Here is a 21,373-nt window from a genome sequence, read left to right as displayed (position 1 = left end):
GATTCAATGGATACTGGCAATTTGATCTCTAGTTCCTCTGCCTTTTCTAAATCCAGCCTGAAGATCTGGAATTTTATGGTTCATGTACTGCTGAAGCCTGGCTTGGAGAATTTTGAGCATTACTTTGCTAGCGTGTGAGATGAGTGCAATTGTGTGGTAGTTTGAACATTCTTTGGCATTGCCTTTCTTTGGGATTGGAATGGAAATGGACCTTTTCCAGTCCTGTGGCCACTGCTGAGTTTTCCAAATATGTTGGCATATTGAGTGCAGCACTTTCACAGCATCATCTTTCAGGATTTGAAATAGCTCAACTGGAATTCTATCACCTCCACTAGCTTTGTTCATAGTGATGCTTTTTAAGGCCCACTTGACTTCACATTGCAGGATATCTGGCTCTAGGTGAGCGATCACACCATCATCATTACTAGGACATGAAGATCTTTTTTGTACAGTTCTTCTGTGTATTCTTGCCACCTCTTCTTAATATCTTCTGGTTCTGTTAGGTCCATACCATTTCTGTCCTTTATCATGCCCATCTTTGCATGAAATGTTCTCTTGGTATCTCTAGTTTTCTTGAAGAGATCTCTAGTCTTTCCCATTCTATTGTTTTCTTCTATTTCTTTGCACTGATCACTGAGGAAGGCTTTCTTATCTCTCCTTGCTATTCTTTGGAACTCTGCATCCAAATGGGTATATCTTTCCTTTTCTCCTTTGCCTTTCACTTCTCTTCTTTTCTCAGCTATTTGTAAGGCCTCCTCGGACAACCATTTTGCCTTTTTGCATTTCTTTTTCTTGGCGATGGTCTTGATCACTGCCTCCTGTACAATGTCACAAACCTCTGTCCATAGTTCTTCAGGCACTCTATCAGAGCTAATCCCTTGAATCTATTTGTCACTTCTACTGTATTATTATAAGGGATTTGATTTAGGTCATACCTGAATGGTCTAGGGGTTTTGCCTACTTTCTTCAATTTAAGTCTGAATTTTGCAATAAGGAGTTCATGATCTGAGTCCCAGTCAGTTCCTGGTCTTGTTTTTGCTGACTGTATAGAGTTTCTCCATCTCTGGCTGCAAAGAATATAATCAATCTGATTTCGGTATTGTGGCTACGATTACCATATTGAATGGTGCAGATCTTCTTGAAGGCATGAAGCAGGTCTCTGTATCTTTCCTAACACTGAGCACAACACCTGCTCCCTAGCAAGCAATTAATGATTGCACATGAAAGTGAACAGTAATTCTCCCCCAAAAGGGAGCACTTCTGGGGTGGAAGAGCGATGCATAAGGTGCACCTGGAAGGAGGGATTCAGGGCTGGGCAGACAGAGGTTAGGTGGGTCATGCGAGCTGAATTCGGGAGATTTTGGACCAGATGAAGAGCCTGTGTAAAGCTGGAGGCTGACCTACTGGTCTCAAGGAAGAACGCACGGGGACGGCTAAGTGCCTGCTGCCTTCATGTGCATCCTGGGTTTAGCTGTGTGACTTCAGGAAAATGGCTTAACCTGAGTCTCACTTTCATCACCTCCAATCCTGGGATAATAATCCCATTCGTCCCATGGAGATGTCGTTAAGCTTCAGCAAAGCTAACATATATAAAGTGTTTAGTATTGTTAACGCAGCTGTGATGAGACCCTTGAAGGATGCGGGAGGCCAGTTCTGTCACTCTGAGAGAGACACTTGGCAGGAAACCAGCTGACCCCTCAGGTCTCGGGTCAAGGCTTCTGCAACGTCACGGTGTCCTGGGAGGTTCATCCGGGAAGGACACACACAGGGCAGTCCTTTCACAAGGTGGACTGAGGACGTCCCTGGTAGTCCACGGGCTGCCAGTGCAGGGGGCCCAGGCTCCATCCCTGGTCAGGGAACTAAGACCTTGCACATCGTGCAGCTCAGCCCCACCAACACACCTTTCCCCACCCTCCACCCCTGCCCCCTGCCAAAAAACAAATCTGAAAATGTCCTACTTACCGATGGGAGAGATCCAAGAGTCACCCAGAGCGACCCCACCAAAGTTGCACCGGATGGTCCGTTGCTGAATGGCCTGAAAGAGAAGCCAAGAAACATCCTTATCAAGACGACCCAGGGACCTCCCTCCCTTCCTCAACAGCAGGGAGTCACGCTTTAATACACAGCCTTTCCTGAGCACAGAATGCTTCTGCCCACCCGGGATGCTCTGGGTACCCAAAGACCTCAGACATCCACTAGAGGGCAAGGGTAACTGTCCTGCCGCCCACCGTCTGCAAGATGAATAGGAACTGTGAAGTTCTCCCAAGGGTGTTGGCAGGATTTGTGTGGGGTCTGGTGCAGCCCCCGTCTTCTTTAGAAGGGACACAGGGAATATACAGAGTATAACCTTTACAGATTATAAATCATTATATTGTACATGAGAGTCTTCCCTGTAGCTCAAACAGTAAAGAATCTGCCTGCAATGCAGGAGACCCAGCTTTGATCCCTGGGTTGGGAAGATCTTATGGAGAAGGGAACGGCAACCCACTTCAGTATTCCTGCCTGGAGAATCCCATGGACAGAGGAGGCTGGGGGGCTACAGTCTGTGGGATCACGAAGAGTCAGACACGACTGAGCAACTAACACTACCACTACTATATTGTACATGGGGAATATATAATATTGAATATCAATTATACTTCAATGTTAAAAAAAAAAGGTCATACAAATTCACTGTAAAATATTTACTCACAGAAGGAGAAAGGAGAAAAATATGAAAAAATCTTTACCTCTGCCCTACCTACACCCTCACACCCATGAGTTAACCACAGTTAAAATGGTATATATTATTCTAACTTCTTTCTTTGGTTTCATAAGCATATATATATTTGTATGTGTATATATACACAGATCTATCCATTCTTTCTGATGGCTGCAAACTGCCCATCATGGAAGGATCCACATATTTCACTTAAGTAATCTTCTATAGATAATAATGCTCAAAATTCTCCAAGCCAGGCTTCAACAGTAGGTGAACCATGAACTTCCAGATGTTCAAGATGGATTTAGAAAAGGCAGAGGAACCAGAGATCAAATTGCCAACATCTGCTGGATCATCAAAAAAGCAAGAGAGTTGCAGGAAAACATCTACTACTTTTATTGACTATGCCAAAGCCTTTGACTGTGTGGATCACAGTCAAAGAATTTTAAATTCTTAAAGAGATGGGAATAACAGAACACTTTACCTGCCTCCTGAGAAATCTGTATGCAGGTCAAGAAGCAACAGTTAGAACTGGACATAGAACAGAGACTGGTTCCAAATCAGGAAAGGAGTATGTCAGGTCTGTATATTGTCACCCTGCTTATTTAACTTATATGCAGAGTATATCATGAGAAATTCTGGACTGGATGAAGCCCGAGCTAGAATCAAGATTGCCAGGAGAAATATCAATAATCTCAGATACGCAGATGACACCACCCTTATGGCAGAAAGCGAAGAAGAACTAAAGAGCCTCTTGCTGAAAGTGAAAGAGGAGAGTGAAAAACCTGGCTTAAAACTCAACATTCAGAAAACTGAGATCATGGCATCTGGTCCCATCACTTCACGGCAGATAGATGGGGAAACAGTGGAAACAGTGGCTGACTTTATTTCTGGGGGCTCCAAAATCACTGCAGATGGTGACTGCAGACATGAAATTAAAAGACACTTGCTCCTTAGAAGAAAAGTTATGACCAACCTAGACAGCATATTAAAAAGCAGAGACATTATTTTGCCATCAAAGGTCCTTCTAGTCAAAGCTTTGGTTTTTCCAGTAGTCATGTATGGATGTGAGAGTTGGACCATAAAGAAAGCTGAGCAAGGAAGAATTGATGTTTTTGAACTCTGGTGTTGGAGAAGACTCTTGAGAGTACCTTGGACAGCAAGGAGATCCAACCAGTCAATCCTAAAGGAAATCAGTCCTGAATATTCATTGGAAGGACTGATGCTGAAGCTGAATCTCCAATACTTTGGCCACCTGATGTGAAGAACAGACTCATTGGAAAAGACCCTGATGCTGGGAAAGATTGAAGGCAGGAGGAGAAGGGGACGACAGATGAGATGGTTGGATGGCATCACCAACTCAATGGACATGAGTTTGGGCAAGGTCTGAGAGTTGGTTATGGACAGGGAAGACTGGTGTGCTGCAGTCCATGGGGTCGCAAAGAGTCAGACATGACTGAGTGACTGAACTGAACTGAATAGATAGTCACTGAGCTTGTTTTCCTTTTATGGACATTGTAAACGATGATGAGCTAAACATCTTCTAACACACATGCATATATAAGCATTCCCACAGGACCGACTCTTAGAAGTGAAATTATAGGGGCAAAAGGCACATACATTTTAAAAGCAGACAGATACAGCCAAACTGCCCTTTTAAAAATGATTTACCAATTTTCCTCCCTAGCAAACATGCATGAGAGCACTTATTTCCCTGCTGTTCAGTCGCCTAGTCATGTCTAGCTCTTTGCAATCCCATGAACTGAGGCACGCCAGGCCTCCCTGTCTCTCCTTATCTTCTGAAGTTTGCCCAAGGTCCTGTCCACTGTTTTGGTGATGCCATTCAGTCATCTCATCGTCTGATACCCTCCTCTCCTTCTGCCCTCAATCTTGCCCAGCATCACAGACTTTTCCAACGAGTCAGCTGTTTGCATCAGATACCAAAATACTGGAGTTCCAGCTTCAGCATCAGTCCTTCCAATGAGTAATCAGAGTTGATTTCCCTTAAGATTGGCTGCTTTGATCTCCTTGCTGTCCAAGGGACTCTCAGGAGTCTTCTCACAGTTCAAAAGCATCAGTTCTTTGGCAATCCACCTTCTTTTCGGTCCAGCTCTCACAACCATACATGACCACTGGGAAGATCATTGCCTTGACTATTTGGACCTTTGTTGGCAGAGTAACGTCTCTGCTTTTCAACACACTGTCTAGATTTGTCATTGGTTTCCTGCCAAGAAACAAACATCTTACTAAAACTGGGGGTTACCAATTTTCTAAAATATTTGCAAATCCCACAGCTTTGATTTACTAATAAAAGCTGAACACCGTTCACATGTCCACAGGCTGTTTGCATTTCTTCAATAAATTATTTCCCCATTTTTTGGCCAATTTTATATGATGATATTATCCTTTTTAAAGTGGATTTATTGATATGAAGACTTTCTGTTATATATTTGTGAGTCTGTATACATCTTTTAAAATTATTTATAGAACTCTAAGAAGTTTTAAATTTCTACAAGATCTAAATTATGTCAAAATTATCCTTTTTGGCTTTTCATCTTATGAAAGAAAGCTTTTCCTACCCAAGATTATAAATCTTTTCTATTATATTTTCAAGTACTCTTATAGTCCTGATTTTTACATTCAAATTTTTAATCTATCAAGAACTGATGTTTTGGACTTCTGTCGTGGTCCAGTAGTTAAGACTCCATCTGCCAACGCAGGGGACATGGGTTCGATCCCTGGCCTGGGAAGATTCTGCATGCCTCGGGGCAACTGAGCCCACAAACCACAACTGCTCAGCCCTGCAGCTCATGAGCTGCAACTACTGAAGCCCACACACCCTCAACCCGTGCTCCACAACAGGAGAAGCCAACACAATGAGAAGCCTGTGTAATGCAATGAAGCGTAGTGACTGCTCACCGCAACTAGAGAAAGCCCATTTGCAGCAAAAAAGACTCAGCGCAGTCAAAAAAAAAAAAACTGATGTTTTATGCAAGGCAAGAACCTAACTTTAAAAAAACAAACAAACAAACAAACAAAAAGAATCTAACTTTACTATCTTCCAAAGTAATAGCCATTTGTCTCCAGACCATTTGCTGAATATTCTGTCTTTCCCACAGCAATTTGAAATACCATCCTATCATTTATATATGATCATATGTAAGTATGATATATATGCATACAGTCACATGCATAAACATACATATATATAAGTACAGGTAAAATATGCTTCCAGACTCTTTAGCCTGCTACATTTATCTGCGTTTGTTGCTATACCAGCACCAAATTGCTTTACTCAGCTGAATAGTTTGTTTAATATCGGACAGTGCCAACTTCACTATTCTTTTGGAAATTTTTTATGGTTATTACTACAGACTTACTCTTACTTTCTATGTACAAGGTCCTAGTCAAAGTATATTTAATTATCAGGTGAGTACAACAAGTAACATAATCAGTTTCTGTCTGGAACCAAACAACAAAGTCATCTCCCCTGTTACCTTATAAAGTTCTAGAGCAATGCCAGCAGCCATCTTTCCTCCATAGGACTCTGAGAAAATGTAGAATGGAATCGTCTAGGAAGAAAAGGAATTTACAAGGAATTAAATATCCTGCATGCCTTTTTTTTTTTTTTCTGAATGCCTTTTAATTCACATGAATCCATTTCAAGTTTCTACTGCATGTAATGACCAGGCAAAATAAATCTGCTTCTATTGATCTTTCCTCCCATATCTGATTTTTATGTTTCAGTAGAATACTGGGTGCAGGGTCACTCTTTCAAGCTAAAACCATCTTTAGAAACGAGAGAAACAGAAGCCCACAACCTGATCCCTGGGTACAAAAAGGTTTTCTCTGGAATGAGCCGGGCGTGTAACTCTTGCAGGTATTGCACCTGATGGATTCAGTGCTGTGACCACGAGCCCCTTGCTGAGCTGTTTCTGAGGCCCCGCTTACCTGGAATTCTTTGTGGTCATCAAAGAAGGTCTTCAGGAGAACCATCATGTCTGATGCCACAGTGGCCAGGTCTTTGGCGTACGCATCACTCTTGTTCACATAACTGAATCCAGTGCCCACAGGGTTATCCACAAACAGGAGGCTGGCCGACTGGAGCTACACGCCACCCCAGGAAAGTCAAATGTTGCAATCAGCCAGCCAGTCCCCAACTATCTTTGGATCATCTTTTATGAGCTCAACAAAAGCCACACATGTGAGGATATCAGTGTGGTTATGGTCTGTTATTAAAACGGGTTTAAAAAAAAACTGGACTAGGGACACAGACTAGTACAGCAAAGGAAAGGAAAGCCAAGAAGGGAAGAGTCACATATACATGGGGATCGAAGCATCTAGGCTGTCACTTTCACACAATACAAACGTTCTGGATGTAATACGTTAGCGCAGGGAGAACCATGCAGTGTCAGTCTGAGCAACAGCTCGAAGCAGTAGGAGGTCTGGACCACACATATATTTTCTTCAAGATGAATCCAGTTTCCACGTTGGCTGGCTTTGCTGAACACTACAAAAACAGAATTTATTCTACAACCTTTCCCACAAAAGTTGAGAATTTTATATCCTGAAGGACCCCTAGTAATAACACAATCCAGCCATGTCCTTTACTGACTAGGAAATTAAAGGCCAGAAAAGGCCCAGGACTTGTCCAGGGTCACAAAGTTGGATAGGTAATGGCCGCATCAGGACCAAGGCCAGCATCTCCTCACTTCCTATTCAAGCTCTCTGCCCCCGTCACGTGACTCTTTGTCACGGGAGGCTTGGGGACAAGCCAGAGGGGGCACTCTGCTATTGCAAGTGGAAGTGATAATTCACCTGGAAGCATGTACAAGAATGTTCCGGCTGAGAGAACAGCCTGTGCAAAGACCCTGCGTCAAAAGTGGAGACATACAAGAAAATGAAAGGACTATGAGGGGAGCTTTGGGAGGAGGTGTTCCTGCAGTGAGTCTCAGAGGTGAACATGGTGAGCTGGGTGTGAGTGGGTAGCCCAAGCAATGAAGCTAAAGCCCAGGAATCGCCCTTGCAAAGGCCTGAAGGAAGAGGGCACTGAAGAGGAGCTGGGAGGTGTGCCTGGGGGTAGCAGGAGCCAATTTCTGTGTCGGAAACTGGATCTGATCTTCCGGGAACCTGCAAGACGGTAAACTAAGGAGGGACCGCCATTGGAGTGTTTCACTCATGTGGCATGTGGATTATGGGGTGGGGCTGGGGGAGCCCTTTGAAAGCACCCCTGAAAGGCAGTGAAAGAGGGGTGGAGGAAAAATATTAACAACCTTGGGTATTAAACACAGAGCTACAAAAGGACCCAGAAATTCCCCCCAAAACTGAAACTAGGGACCCAACCAGTATTTGTACGCTAATGTTGCCTGCATTACTCATCACAGCCAAAAGGTGGAAATAAGCTAAGGGTCCCTCAGCAGATGGAGGAGGAGCAGAGAGCGGAGGGTGGCCACGAGCCTAGAGCAATGCCCCCACCCCGCCGAGCCCCTCAGCATCCGGCAGTCTGGGGGCAGGAGTCGAGCGTGGGGACAGCGGGACAGACCCCAGACTGGAGGGAGAGGAACAAGGGAGCCGGGGCTGGGGGCTGGTCAGAGAGGGGCTAGTGAGGAGGTGAAGCTAAGAATGAAGGCTCAGGGCAGAGTCAGAGAACCAGAGAGGCATCAAAAGGGCAGAAGGCAAGGGGTCTGAAATCTGGAGGAAGACAAGCATTGAGACAGGAGGGGAGGAGAAGAAAGAAAGGACTGGAGGTCGTGGCCAGAGGCTGGGGCTCTGGGGTCTAAGACTGTAGGAAGGTCTAGCACCTGGGTCATGCCAAGGTCCAGGTGTCTGCTACAGCAGACGGAGGTTTCTGCAGGGAAGTGGAGAGAAAGGTCGCTGAGTTGGGAAGGTGACTGGTATAGGACAAGCTGCCTTCAGAAATGGAAGCGGCTGGTGGAGAGGAGGCCTGTGGACAAGCGCCCACGGTCCCCCTGTAAACAGAGGAAGAGGGCGGGGGCAGGGTGGGGCCCCTCAACCTGGGGATGGGGTGGGATCCGGTGGGGCTCAGTCTGGGAGAGGCCACGTGGCACTGAGTTTGGGGCCTTCCTCACTGTACCCAAGTGGTCCTTCGTGGTTGGAGATCACTGTCAAGGGGCCCGATTTCCTCAAAGTTTCCAAAGCCAGTGCTGGAAGCACCTGGACCACCCTGTGGAAGAAAGAAAGAACCAAAAATAAACTTGGAGAAAATGTCTGTCAAACCTTCATCATGACAGCAATGACCACATTCACGGTAAATGATTTATGATTCAGCGATGGCTGGGTCCGCCTCACACACAGGACACAGCTGGTCCAGGGAGCCAGGGATGCTGAAAGCTCAGCTCCTCTGAGCAGCGGTGCTGAATCACATCTCAGAGACAGCTGCGAGTGAAGCAGAACAGGGCAGCTTTATTACTTCGCCAGGTAATAGGGGACACAGCAGGCTAACGCCCTCAAAACCAAGCGTCCCAACTTGGGGAAGACGGTGACAATTTTATATTAGTAGAAACTGTTCAAAGAGGGTGTGATCAGCTCACGGACATTCTTCTCATGGGTTGGTGGTGAGGTAAGGAGTCAACCTCAGCAAGCTTCAGATCCACCTGGTCTGGGGTCTACATGCTGGTGGGGGCGGCACATTATCATTAATCTTCTCCTACCTGGGGGGGTTTCAACATAAGCAAAATAGCTCAAAGACACTGTGGTACGTAATCTTTGATGATGCCTTCATGGATCACAGCCTTGTTGTGGCAAAGGGGTCTGTGTAACTTAATGAAGCTATGAGCCATGCCAGGCAGGGCCACCCAAGACAGGTGGTTCATAGTGAAGAGTTCTGATGAAATGCGGTCCACTGGAGAAGGGAATGGCAAACCAGTTCAGTATTCTTGCTGAGAAATCCATGAATAGTGTGAAAAGGCAAAAATATATGACACTGGAAGATGATCCCCCCAGGTCAGAAGGTGTCCAATATGCTACTGGGGAAAAGCTGAAAGCAATTACTAATAGCTCCAGAAAGAACGAAGAGACTGGGCCAAAGTGGAAATGATGCTCAGCTGTGGATGTGCCTGCTGGTGAAAATAAAGTCTGATGCTGTAAAGAATATTGCATATGAACCTGGAATGTTAGGTCCATGAATCAAGGCAAATTAGAAGTGGTCAAATATGAGATGGCAAGAGTGAACATGGACATCTTAGGAATCAGTGAACTAAAATGGATGGGAATGGGTGAATTTGATTCAGATGACTATGGGCAAGAATCCCTCAGAAGGAATGAAGCAGCTTTCACAGTCAACAGAAGAGTCCAAAATGGGGTAATTAGATGCAATCTCAAAAAAGGCAGAATGATTTCAGTTCATTTCCAAGGCAAACCATTCAAAGTCAAGGTAATTCAAGTCTATGCCCCAACTACTGGTGCCAAAGAAGCTGAAGTTGACTGGTTCTACAAAGACCTACAAGACCTTCTAGAAATAACACCAAACAAGGATGTCCTTTTCATCTTAGGGGACAGGAATGCAAAAGCAGGAAGTCGAGAGATATCTGGAGTAATGGGCAAGTTTGGCCTTGGAGTACAAAATGAAGCAGGGCAAAGGTGAGAAGAATTTTGCCAACAGAACAAACAATGTTACAAACAAATGTTACAGCAAACATTTTTATCTAACAACACAGAGACTTAACTCTACACATGGACATCACCAAAAAAGGACAAAACCTAAATCAGACTGATTATATTCTTTGGAGCCAAAGATGAAGAAGCTCCATATAGTCAGCAAAAACAAGACTGGGAGCTGACTGTGCCTCACATCATGAGCTCCTTATTGTAAAATTCAGACTTAAATTGAAGAAAGCAGGCAAATCCACTAGGCCACTCAGGTATGATCTAGATCAAATCCGTTATGATTATACAGTGAACGCGATGAATAGATTCAAGGGATTGTATCTGGAAGGGAGAATGCCTGAAGAACTATGGATGGAGGTTTATAACATTGTACAGGAGGCAGTGACCAAAACCATCCCCAAGAAGAATAAATGTAACAAGGCAAAATGGTTGTCTGAGGAGGCCTTACAAATAGCTGAGAAAAGAAGAGAAGTGAAAGGCAAAGGAGAAAAGGAAAGATATACTCATCTGAATGCAGCATTCCAAAGAAGAGCAAGGAGACAGAAGAAAGCCTTCCTCAGCGATCAATGCAAAGAAGTAGAGGAAAACAGCAGAATAAAAGACTGGAGATCTCTTTCAGAAAACTGGAGGTATCAAGGGAACATTTCATGCAAGGTTTGGGCACAATAAAGGACAGAAACAGTAAGGACCTAACAGAAGCAAAAGAGATTAAGAAGAGAGGTCAAGAATACATAGAAGAACATGACTCAGACAACCATGATGGTATGGTCACTAACCTAGAGCCAGACCTCCTGGAGTGTGAAGTCAAGTGGGGCTTAGGAAACATTACTACGAACAAGGCTAGTGGAGGTGATGGAATTTCAGCCGAGCTATTTGAAATCCTAAAAGATGATGCTGTTAAAGCGTTGCATGCAATACACCAACAAATTTGGAAAACTCAGCAGTGGCCAGAGGATTGGAAAAGGTCAATTTTCACTCCAATCCCAAAGAAGGGCAATGCCAAAGAATGTTCAAACTACTACACAGTTGCACTCATTTCACATGCTACCAAGGTTATGCTCAAAATCCTTCAAGCTGGGCTTTAGCAGTACGTGAATCAAGAACTTCCACATGTACAAGTTGGGTTTAGAAAAGATAGAGGAACCAGAGATCAATTGCCAACATTCACTGGATCACAGAGAAAGCAAGGAGTTCCAGAAAAACATCTACTTCTACCTCATTGACTATGTTAAAGCCTTTGACTCTGAGGCTCACAACCAACTGTTGAAAATTCTTAAAGAGATGGGAATACCAGACCATAGCATCTGTATGCAGGTCAAGAAGCAACAGTTAGAACGGGACATGGAACAACTGACTTGTTCAAAATTAGGAAAGGAGTATGACAAGGCTGTATACTGTCACCCTGTTCATTTAACTTTTATGCAGAGCGCATTATGCAAAATGCCAGGGTGAATGAATCACAAACTGGAATCAAGATTGCTGGAAGAAACATCAACAACCTCAGAAATGCAGATGATACTACTCTAATGGCAGAAAGTGAAGAGGAACTAAAGAACCTCTTGATGAGGGTGAAAGAAGAGAGTGAAAAAGCAGGCTTAAAACTCAGTATTCAAAAATCTAAGATCATGGCATCTGGTCCCATCACTTCATGGCAAATAGAAGAGGAAAAGATGGAAGCAGTGACAGATTTTATTTTCCTGCATTCCAAAATCACTGCAGATGGTGACTGCAGCTATGAAATTAAAAGATGCTTACGCCTTGGAAGGAAAACTATGACAAATCTAGACAGCGTATTAAAAAGCAGAGACATCACTTCGCCAACAAAGGTCTGTAGACTCAAAGCTATGGTTTTTCTTATAATCATGCACAGTGTAAAAGCAGGACCATAAAGAAGGCTGAGCACTGAAGAATCACTGCTTTCAAACTGTGGTCTGGAGAAGACTCTTGAGAGTCCCTTGGACGGCAATGAGTCAAACCAGTCAATCCTAAAAGAAATCAATCTTGAATATTCATTGGAAGGACTGATGCTGAGCTGAAGCTCCAATACTCTGGCCACTTGAAGTGAAGATGCATTTCATTGGAAAAGACCCTGATGCTGGGAAAGGTTGAAGGCAAATGGAGAAGGGGTTAGCAGAGGATGAGATGGTTAGATAGCATGACTGACTCAATGGACATGAATTTGAATAAATTCCGGGAGATAGTGAGGGACGGAGGAGCCTAGTGTGCTGCAGTCCATGGGGTCGCAAAGAGTGGGACAGGACTTGGTGACTGAAATGTAACAACATCCTTTGATGATGAAACAGGATGTTACCCCAAGGCTACTCTTGATGGTTTGTTTCTCCCTGGTCTCGGACCCACTCCCTTCCCTAACTATCAATTGCTTGAATCTGCCCACTGGAAGGCTATGGAGGCTGAATGAAAGCAGCCTATAATCAAAGAAACGAGGAACACAGGAAGGCCCCGACGGGGCCCTGCACAGGGTCATCGGGGACGTGTGGACTCACTGAGCCCCTAGTAACTGCTGAAGTCTTGCTAATAGGAAGTGCCCGGGTCAAGCGTTCCCAGAGGGTACTTTCCTCTTTGATTCTCTGAGCTTGAGTCATGGCCTGAGGTGGGGCTCGCTGACTTCAAGGCATCTCATCCAAACCCTCTCCCTCTGAAGATGAGTAGGGCCCGTGGAGGGGACGTGTAATTAGGGCTGCCACCAGGACTGGCCCCGGGGCCTTGTGACTCTCCATCACCCGCCCCCCAGTGACCCTAAGGATTTACAAGGGACCCAGACCAAGTTTGATCAAGATGATCCCCAGGATACAATGCAGCAAACACAGAAGTCCCAGGGCAGGAAGCACTCAGTCCCCTGGGTGGCTGACACGAGGCAGGATTCAGGGCAGAAGCTCAGTGCTGGAGCCTCAGCATACAAGAGGCAGAGGTTCTAAGGTCTAAGAGAAGGGAGGAGGTCCTCCAGGAGATGGTGAGGGGAAAAGGATGGTCAGTGCTTTTCTGGATAAAACCTCAGAGGCTGGGAGGACCAACAGGATAAGCCTGAAGTAAAAGGATACTGTCTCCCTGTGCAAGATGGATAGGAAAGGGAGATATGCAAAGATGGAAGGAAACAGCTCGGCAAAACAGAAGCCAGGCCAATCTATAGAGGGAAATCTGAAGGAGAAAAAGGACAACATAGAGTCTGGGCTCAGGGGTATGTAAAGGACCCTGACAGGGAAAGACTTTATGAAACTATCTAATGTGCTGAAACTATGCCAAGCTAACTATTACAAAACTGAGAGGCTATAAGTCTCTCTAATTATATGCACTCTATATCTTAAGATTTCCTAATGGAGCAGTAAAAGCTCACAAGTCAGAGGGAGCTGTTCATTAAAGTCATTCATATCTAGAACAGCAAAAGGATGCAACTCCAATGTCCCCCAGCAGGGCAAGGGGTTAGTAAGCCACGATCACCTAAACCATGGAACGTGACACGAGGGTCACAAGCTATGAGAAACTATGCGACAACGTTGAAAAATGCATGCAACACACAATGAATTGAGAGCAATGGTCCTCACCACTGACAGAACGAAAAGACCTACTGAATGGGAGAAAATATGTGTGAATGACATAACCAAAAAGGGGTTAATACCCAACATATATAAACAGCTCATGCAACTCAATATCAAAAACAAAACAACACTGATTTAAAAGTGGGCAGAAGAACATTACGGACATTTTTCCAAAGAGGAAATGTAGATGGCCAGGAGGCACATGAAAAGATGCTCAGCTAATTATTGCTAATAATCATGGAAATGCAAATCAAAACCACCATGAGATATCACTTCATGCCTGCCAGAATGGCAATCATCAAAAAGAACAAAAATACAAATGTGGAGAAGAGGGAATCCTTGTATTCTGTTGGTGGCAATGTAAATGGGTTCAGCCACTGTGGAAAAGAGTATGGAGGTTTCTCAAGAACACTAAAGCTAAAGCTACCACATGATCCAGTAATTCCACCCCTAGGTATATATCTAAAAACAACAAAGACACTAATCCAAAAAAATACATGCATCCCAATGTTCATAGCAGCCTTATTTATAATAGGCAAGATATGGGAGCAATGTAAGTGTCCATCAACAGATGAATGGATAGAGAAGATGTGGTCCATGTATACAATGGAATACTGCTGCTGCTGCTAAGTCACTTCAGTTGTGTCCGACTCTGTGGGACCCACCAGGCTCCTCCGTCCCTGGGATTCTCCAGGCAAGAACACTGGAGTGGGTTGCCATTTCCTTCTCCAATGGAATACTATTCAGCCATAAAAAAGAACAAAAATTTGCCATTTGTTGCAACATGAATGAGCTTGGAGGGTATTATGCTAAGTGAAATCAGCTAGAAAGAGAAAGACAAATACTGCATGATGTCACTTATATGGGGAATCTAAACAATACAAAAAACTGCTGAATGTAACAAAAAGAACCAGACTCACAGTTATAGATGACAAACCAGTGGTTACCAGTGGAGAAAGGGGAGAGGAGAGGGGCAATGTAGGGGAAGGGAATTAAGAGGTACAAACTACTAGGCATGAAATAAATAAGTTACAAGGATATATTGTGGAACACAGGGAACGTAGCCAATATTTTCTAGAGCCATAAACCGAGCATAATCTTTAAAAATTGTGAATTACGGTATTGTATACCTGTAACATATAATACTGTACACCAACTATACTTCAGTTTATACACACACACACACACACACAAAAGAGTAAGGGTCCTTTGAGTGAAAGCTGGGCCCCTTTTTCCTAGTGGACTTGCTAGGCTGGGATTGAACCAAAGTGAAAGGGAGGCAGGCTGGAATCTTAGGGGTGTGGTCTTTGTGGGAGAAATCCCATTTTCCTGTTTTCTTTTACTTGAGATTGTACTACCGCAAAATCATTTCTGCCTAGGACTTTGCAATGGGGCACTTTCATGGTTCAGGGCTATGCAGTGACTCTGGCAAATGTGTCACAGGAAAAACTGAAATGCTTTAAATGAGTTGAAAGTGTATTTTGAGTAGCGCACTACATCACTCAGAGCTACTCCACTCAGAAGACATGACCTCAGTTCTCAAAGACCCGCCCAGAGAAGCTAGTGTCCATGTTCCCAGCAGGCTGCTCAAACAGATTGTCTTTGAACCTGCATTAATTGTCTCTTTCTCACGCCTACTCTTTTCCGCTTCCCTCAGGTTTCTGGGGGATGAAGAGCCAGTTCATTAGCCAGTTGAAGACCATCAAATAGCATCTCAGCTCACAGTAATCAAAGGTCACAAACCGGATGGTTTCCAGAGGCCAGAGGCGCACTTCGGGGAGCAGAGAGGTCAGGTGTGGCCCCACGTCAGGAGCTCCTGCTCATCCGTACGGGGGGCCCCCGCCACTCAGCTTTGGGACGGCAAGTTCAGCCCCCGAGTCATTACATTTTTGGAAAAAAGAAGGAAATGTCTTGATTTTTAAATGAGTGGATGGGCTTGGCACTCCCCCCCCCCCCGCCCACCTCTGCCCAGCACCTCTTTCTTCTGCTTTGGCTGGTCTATAAGCTTCCACTTGGACGTGGAAACAGTTCTGCTGATTAATAAAACGTCTGACCACCACTGAAATCCCCCAGATTAGGAAACCAAAGCCCAGAGAAGGGAAGTGCCTCTCCTCAGCTATGCGGGGCAGGAAGGCAGACCCGCATGCGCCCAGCGCACAGCCCGCCCTGACGGCTCTGCCTTGTCTCCATCTCCCACCTCCTGGATGCACAGAAGTCCCCTGGGCCACAGACGCCTTCTTCTTCAGAGGCCTTTTCCTACCGCACCCGCGGCTGAGCTCTCAAAGAGGATACTTGCCATAATCCTGAGAGAGAAAGGCCCCTCCCTGCAAACTGCTCATCTTCATTATCTCATCAACAAGTGTGCATCCCAGAGGGTTAATAAACACATGAAGAGATGCTCAGCGTCTTCTCATCAGAGAAATGCAAAAGCAAAACTGCAATGAGAGATCACCTCACACCAGACAGAACGGCCCTCAACCAAAAATCCACAAACCACAAGAGCTGGAGAGGGTGTGGAGAAAAGGGAACCGTCCTGCACTCCTGGGGGGAACACAAGCTGATACAGCCACTATGGAAGGCAGTAAGGAGACTTCTTAAAAAACTAAGAATAAAACCACCATGTGACCCAGCAAGACCATTTCTAGGCATATACCCTAAGGAAACCAAAACTGAAAAAGACACAAGTACCCCAGTGTCCATGGCAGCACTATTTACAACAGCCAAGTCCTGGAAGCAACCTGGATGTCCATCGACAGATGGATAAAGCAGCTGTGGTACATATACACAACGTAACACTGCTACTGCTAAGTCACTTCAGTCGTGTCCGACTCTGTGCAACCCCATCCCTGGGATTCTCCAGGCAAGAACACTGGAGTGGGTTGCCATTTCCTTCTCCAATGCATAAAAGTGAAAAGTGAAAGTGAAGTCGCTCAGTCATGTCTGACTCTTCGCGACACTACTCAGCCATAAAAAGGAACACATGTGAGTCAGGTCCAATGAGGTGGATGAACCTAGAGCCTGTTATACAGAGTGAAGTCGGACAGAAAGAGAAAGACGAATATCATATATTAATATGATTATTATTAATAATATCATTTATATAATATTATATAAATGATATTATTAATATCGTATATATATATGGAATCTAGAAGGATGGTACTGACAAATCTGTTTGCGGAGCAGCAGGTGGAGCTGCAGACATAGAGAACAGACTTATGGACAAGGGTGGGGGAAAGAGGGAGAGGGTGAGATGAATGCAGAGAGTAGCGTGGATGCATACACGCTAACACATGTAAACAGACGGCCAATGGGAATTTGCTGAACGACTCACAGAACTCAAATGGGAGCTCAGTAATAACCTAGAGAGGTGGGAATGGGCGGGAGGTGGGAGGGAGAGTCACGAGAGAGGGGACACATGTACACAGATGGTTAATTCATATTGGCTATGACAGAAATCAAACCTTTACAATACTGTAAAGGAATCATCAATCAATTAAAAAAAAATGTCTGTATCCATTGGCAAAACTGGGAGAACTGGGAAGCTGCTTAGGAATAGTAACATTTGGAGATGAAGTGACATTTACATCTCATGGGGATGAGGACCAGGGCACCCTACATACTGGTAAGCAATCTGGCATCCCAGCTGGGACAGGCCTGTAGTTTCCAGAAGGTGAAGCAAGACTGCGTTCCTCAACCCCTCCCTAGATCGTGGATTCCACATGGGCGTGGGCCAACTTTTGAGAGACATTTTAGGAATGGAAGGAAGGATCCTCTGCCTGCCCCTCAAAGACCTTTCAACCAGTTTCTAGTCTTCAATCCTACCACCAGAGCTCAAGATTAAAATGCAAATACACTTTAGGGAGAAGGAGAGGGTCCAACACTCAACACTGATACAAAAGGCTGAGTTCTTTCAAAATATCAGTTTTTCTAGGGGCACAGAATTCAGGTCAAGGAAAGGACTGGGAGGGCAGGAAGATGAAAGACTGGTCAGGATAGCTCAGTTTTACTTTGGAACCTTCCAGAAACACTTTGTATCAGCATATTGTCAAACGTGACTTCAGGAACATCCAGTAAGGGTTCCTGCCCATGTCTGGTTTGGGCTTAGTACAAAAGGACCCCAGCAAAAGGCCAGAACCTCTCACTCTCTGATCTGGCTTCCTTGGCAGTAACACTGCCTTTGTCTGCTTCAGAGGGATGCTGAATCCTTTTGAGGATGCTGGGTCCAAGAGACCCCTACCTTGCTGCTGGACCACATCAGTTCTTCACTGCTGAGCTGTGAGCCTTTAAAGGTGAGCAAGGTGGTAAGTGGGGGAACCTGGCCTCAACCTCAGGTCAGGCAGTAAAACCACTTTTACCTGAAGCCACATGACCAGGGGCAGTTCTGAGAAGTTCTTGTAGGGGCTGGTGGCATAATAGAGCCACCAGAACATGTGGGCATCGTTCCGGACAGTCACATAACCCCAGACTTCCTTGCTTTCTTCCGTGGGCCAGCTGATGACAGCTCCTGAAACACAAGCACCATCGTTTTCCTAAAGAATGTCCATGTCCAGGTAAATCCCAAGCCTAGGAGTGATGGCTGGGCTAGGCTGCAGGTGATTTGGTTTATGTTTATGCATTTACTTCAATACATTGTGGAGACAAAGAAAAACAATTCAACTTAGATTGAATAGATTCTAACTTATGAAAAAACAAACCCAACTTAACAGAGGCCCAGGGGGCTGAAAGCTTTCACCTTTTCCTGTACACCCTCTGTAATGTTTGGATTTTTAACAGGAAAGCATGAAACTTGCTTATAACTGTTTAAAAGAGAGATTTACATTTAGCGGAAAAAAGAAAAAACCTCAAAATGCATCACATTGATTTTTGTTTCTCATTTAGTATACAATTAAAAAGGCATCGACAAGTTAGTGGGGCAAAATTACTCAACATATTATGCCAGGGCAACTGTTAGCTTTCTTAAAGCAAAAAAAATAGAAATATATATCCTCTCTTAACATTATTAACCAAAATGAATTCCAAGTGGATCAGATATTTCATTTAAAAAATTTAGATGTGAAAAAAATATGAAAATAGAATTGAATGTTTTTTTGACCTCTGGATGGGGAAACAATTTAAGCAGACTCCCAGAGACTATACAGCAAAATATCAAGAGTTGAGAACAGAAACTTGTTACATTTCTATACAATGAAAAGAAAAGGCAAAACAACAAATAAAGATCAGAAATAAATATGAAAAAGGGTACTTCCTTAATCATTAGATCAATTAAAAAATATAAGATCTTTGCAAGAATCAAGATAGTTGACAATGCTTAGCACTTACTAGGCATTCAATAAATAACAGTAGTCATAACAACAACGACAAAAGTAAGATTAAATGGATAAATGCCCCAAGAAAATAATTCATGAAAACAGAAATATGAATGTCATAAATATGTGAAAAAAAATCACTAACATTCAAAGACACAAAAATTAAAGCAATAATGAGGTCACTAAAAAATTTTTGGCTTATTTGACAGATGGCAGAGGTTCTATTTGCACAAGACAGGAGATTGGCTTCAGGGCTGTGGGCAAAAGTGCATACTGGCACATAATTTTCTGAGAAGGCAACTTGGCAGAAAATTTATAGAAGCCATACATATATTCTTTAATCCCACAACTTTCCTTCAATTTAGAGTTAACCAAAGTTAACTTTTTTAACATCTGCAAAATATGTATCAGAAAAGAGTAGGTTAAATACATTAACTATGTCACCTTTGCTAAAGTAACAACTTCCAACCTGTGATACCTTTTCTTTTCTCAAATACCACTCTGTGGGTAAAAAACGCTAATGTTACACAGTGACAAAAGCATGATCCTTGGTTACCAGAGTTTTCTGCCTCTATTTCCTCTTTTTTGAATTTCATGCCTCTGTGGCAAGTAAAAGGACAAAAACTGGTCCCCAAAATAAGAGACTAGGTGAGGAGACAATGTTGTTTTGAAACTTAATAAAGATGGAGATTAAGGCAACCAGAAAGTGGTCTGATGAGCAAAACAGAAAGGCTAGAATGTTTATTATAGGTATGCTGTAAGATTATACATACCAAGTAACACAAAATTACAGTCTCCTTGAAAATGGCAGATAAGGCTTGGTTTGTTTTAACTTAAACTCTGGTACTCCTCCCTTTCCTGATAGTGTCTGTTGTTGCTGTTTAGATCCTAAGTTGGGTCCAACTCTTTTGGGACCCCATGGACTAGAGCCCCCCAGGCTTCTCTGTGCATGGAATTTCCCAGGCAAGAATACTGGAGTGGGTTGCCATTTCCTTTTCCAGGGGATTTTCTCAACCCAGGGATCGAATCCGCATATCCCGCATTGCAGGCAGATCCTTTACTGCTGAGCCACCAGGGAAGCCTCCCTGCCAGTGACCACTGTTAAAATCTGGTGGGCAACCTATTGCATAGTTCCCAGGCACAAGCAGAAGGGTCATATGATCCCCATTTTACAGAAGGGAAAACAAGTTAAGCAACTGGCCTCAGATCACAAGACAAGTCTGTGGCCAGTTCGAATTCTCAGTTCTTGATTCAGATCAGGAGTCATTTTGCTTGAAGAAAAGACTGAAAATCAACTTGCAAGTCATCATATTAAACACGAATAGGTTTCTGTCAAAAAGGACTGAATGAGGGAAGATATTATCTTGCCTTTTCTGATTAGGTACAAGGAGAAAGTCTTACTCTCAATAAAGTGTCCCATTCGTGGTATTATTTTTTAGTCTTCTGGACAGAGCACTTCGGCTTAAAACAACAATAACAACAACTTTATAATCGCATTTTGCAGCCAATCACGGCAGGAAGAGGGAGGTGGCCCTTAGATAGTAGAAACCTCATTGATCATCAGCTTCTCCAAACCTTACATCTTGCAAAACTGCTTCTAACTCCGCGCAGGGAAGAAAGGAAGTATCAGAATGCCCAGAGTCAGAAAAAAGTAGAAAAAGAACTCTGAATTAAAAAATTGAGTGAGTTTCAAAAGCAACATAATTCCACAAGGTATAAACAGGGGGAAAGGAATATGGTTTAAAAAGCACAAACCCACTAACTGATTCTCATCCCTGGAGGAGAGAAGGAAGCACCGGCCGCTGAAGCATCTTTTGCCCGAACCTACCCGAGCTCAGGCCCAAAAGCAGCAGCAGCAGCGGCATGGGACAGCTTCGCGGCGCCAGCTCCATGATGAATACCTCGCGGCAGCATCAGCTACCGGCTGGTCTCTGCTCCTCACCACGTGACTGTGGCGGGCGGAGCAAAACCAGGCCGGGCGGGGGCGGGGCGTGAGCGGGGGCAGGGCGGGGATTCGGGTGGGCGGGGCTAGAGAGGCTTGGGCGGGGCTTGGGCCAGCTGAGCCTCTCGCAGCAACCCGGGCGCCCTCTGCAGATCGGTCCCAGCGGCATCCGTGCAGCCGCGCCCGGGGTGTTCCTTTTCGCTCCGCTACGCCTCTTTCCGTTTTGGGGACAAGCAGAAAG

General features: G+C 44.3%; 1 protein-coding gene across 1 annotated transcript in view; it reads right to left on the bottom strand.

Annotated features, from left to right (window-relative positions):
* Positions 1-21,128, bottom strand: part of SCPEP1 (serine carboxypeptidase 1) — a 31,127-nt gene extending 9,999 nt beyond the window's left edge. The window contains exons 1-6 of the mRNA XM_070478489.1: positions 21,019-21,128; positions 18,240-18,388; positions 8,796-8,885; positions 6,653-6,808; positions 6,199-6,273; positions 1,963-2,035 (exon numbers count right to left, since the gene is read on the bottom strand). Of these exons, the coding sequence (XP_070334590.1) occupies positions 1,963-2,035; positions 6,199-6,273; positions 6,653-6,808; positions 8,796-8,885; positions 18,240-18,388; positions 21,019-21,082 (607 nt within the window). The 5' untranslated portion in view covers positions 21,083-21,128. The remainder of the gene's footprint in view (positions 1-1,962; positions 2,036-6,198; positions 6,274-6,652; positions 6,809-8,795; positions 8,886-18,239; positions 18,389-21,018) is intronic.
* Between the last annotated feature and the right edge of the window lie 245 nt (positions 21,129-21,373).

Source organism: Odocoileus virginianus, chromosome 17 (genome assembly GCF_023699985.2).
Source record: "Odocoileus virginianus isolate 20LAN1187 ecotype Illinois chromosome 17, Ovbor_1.2, whole genome shotgun sequence".
NCBI classification, from domain to species: Eukaryota; Metazoa; Chordata; class Mammalia; order Artiodactyla; family Cervidae; genus Odocoileus; species Odocoileus virginianus.
This window is presented reverse-complemented; position numbering and strand designations above follow the sequence as displayed.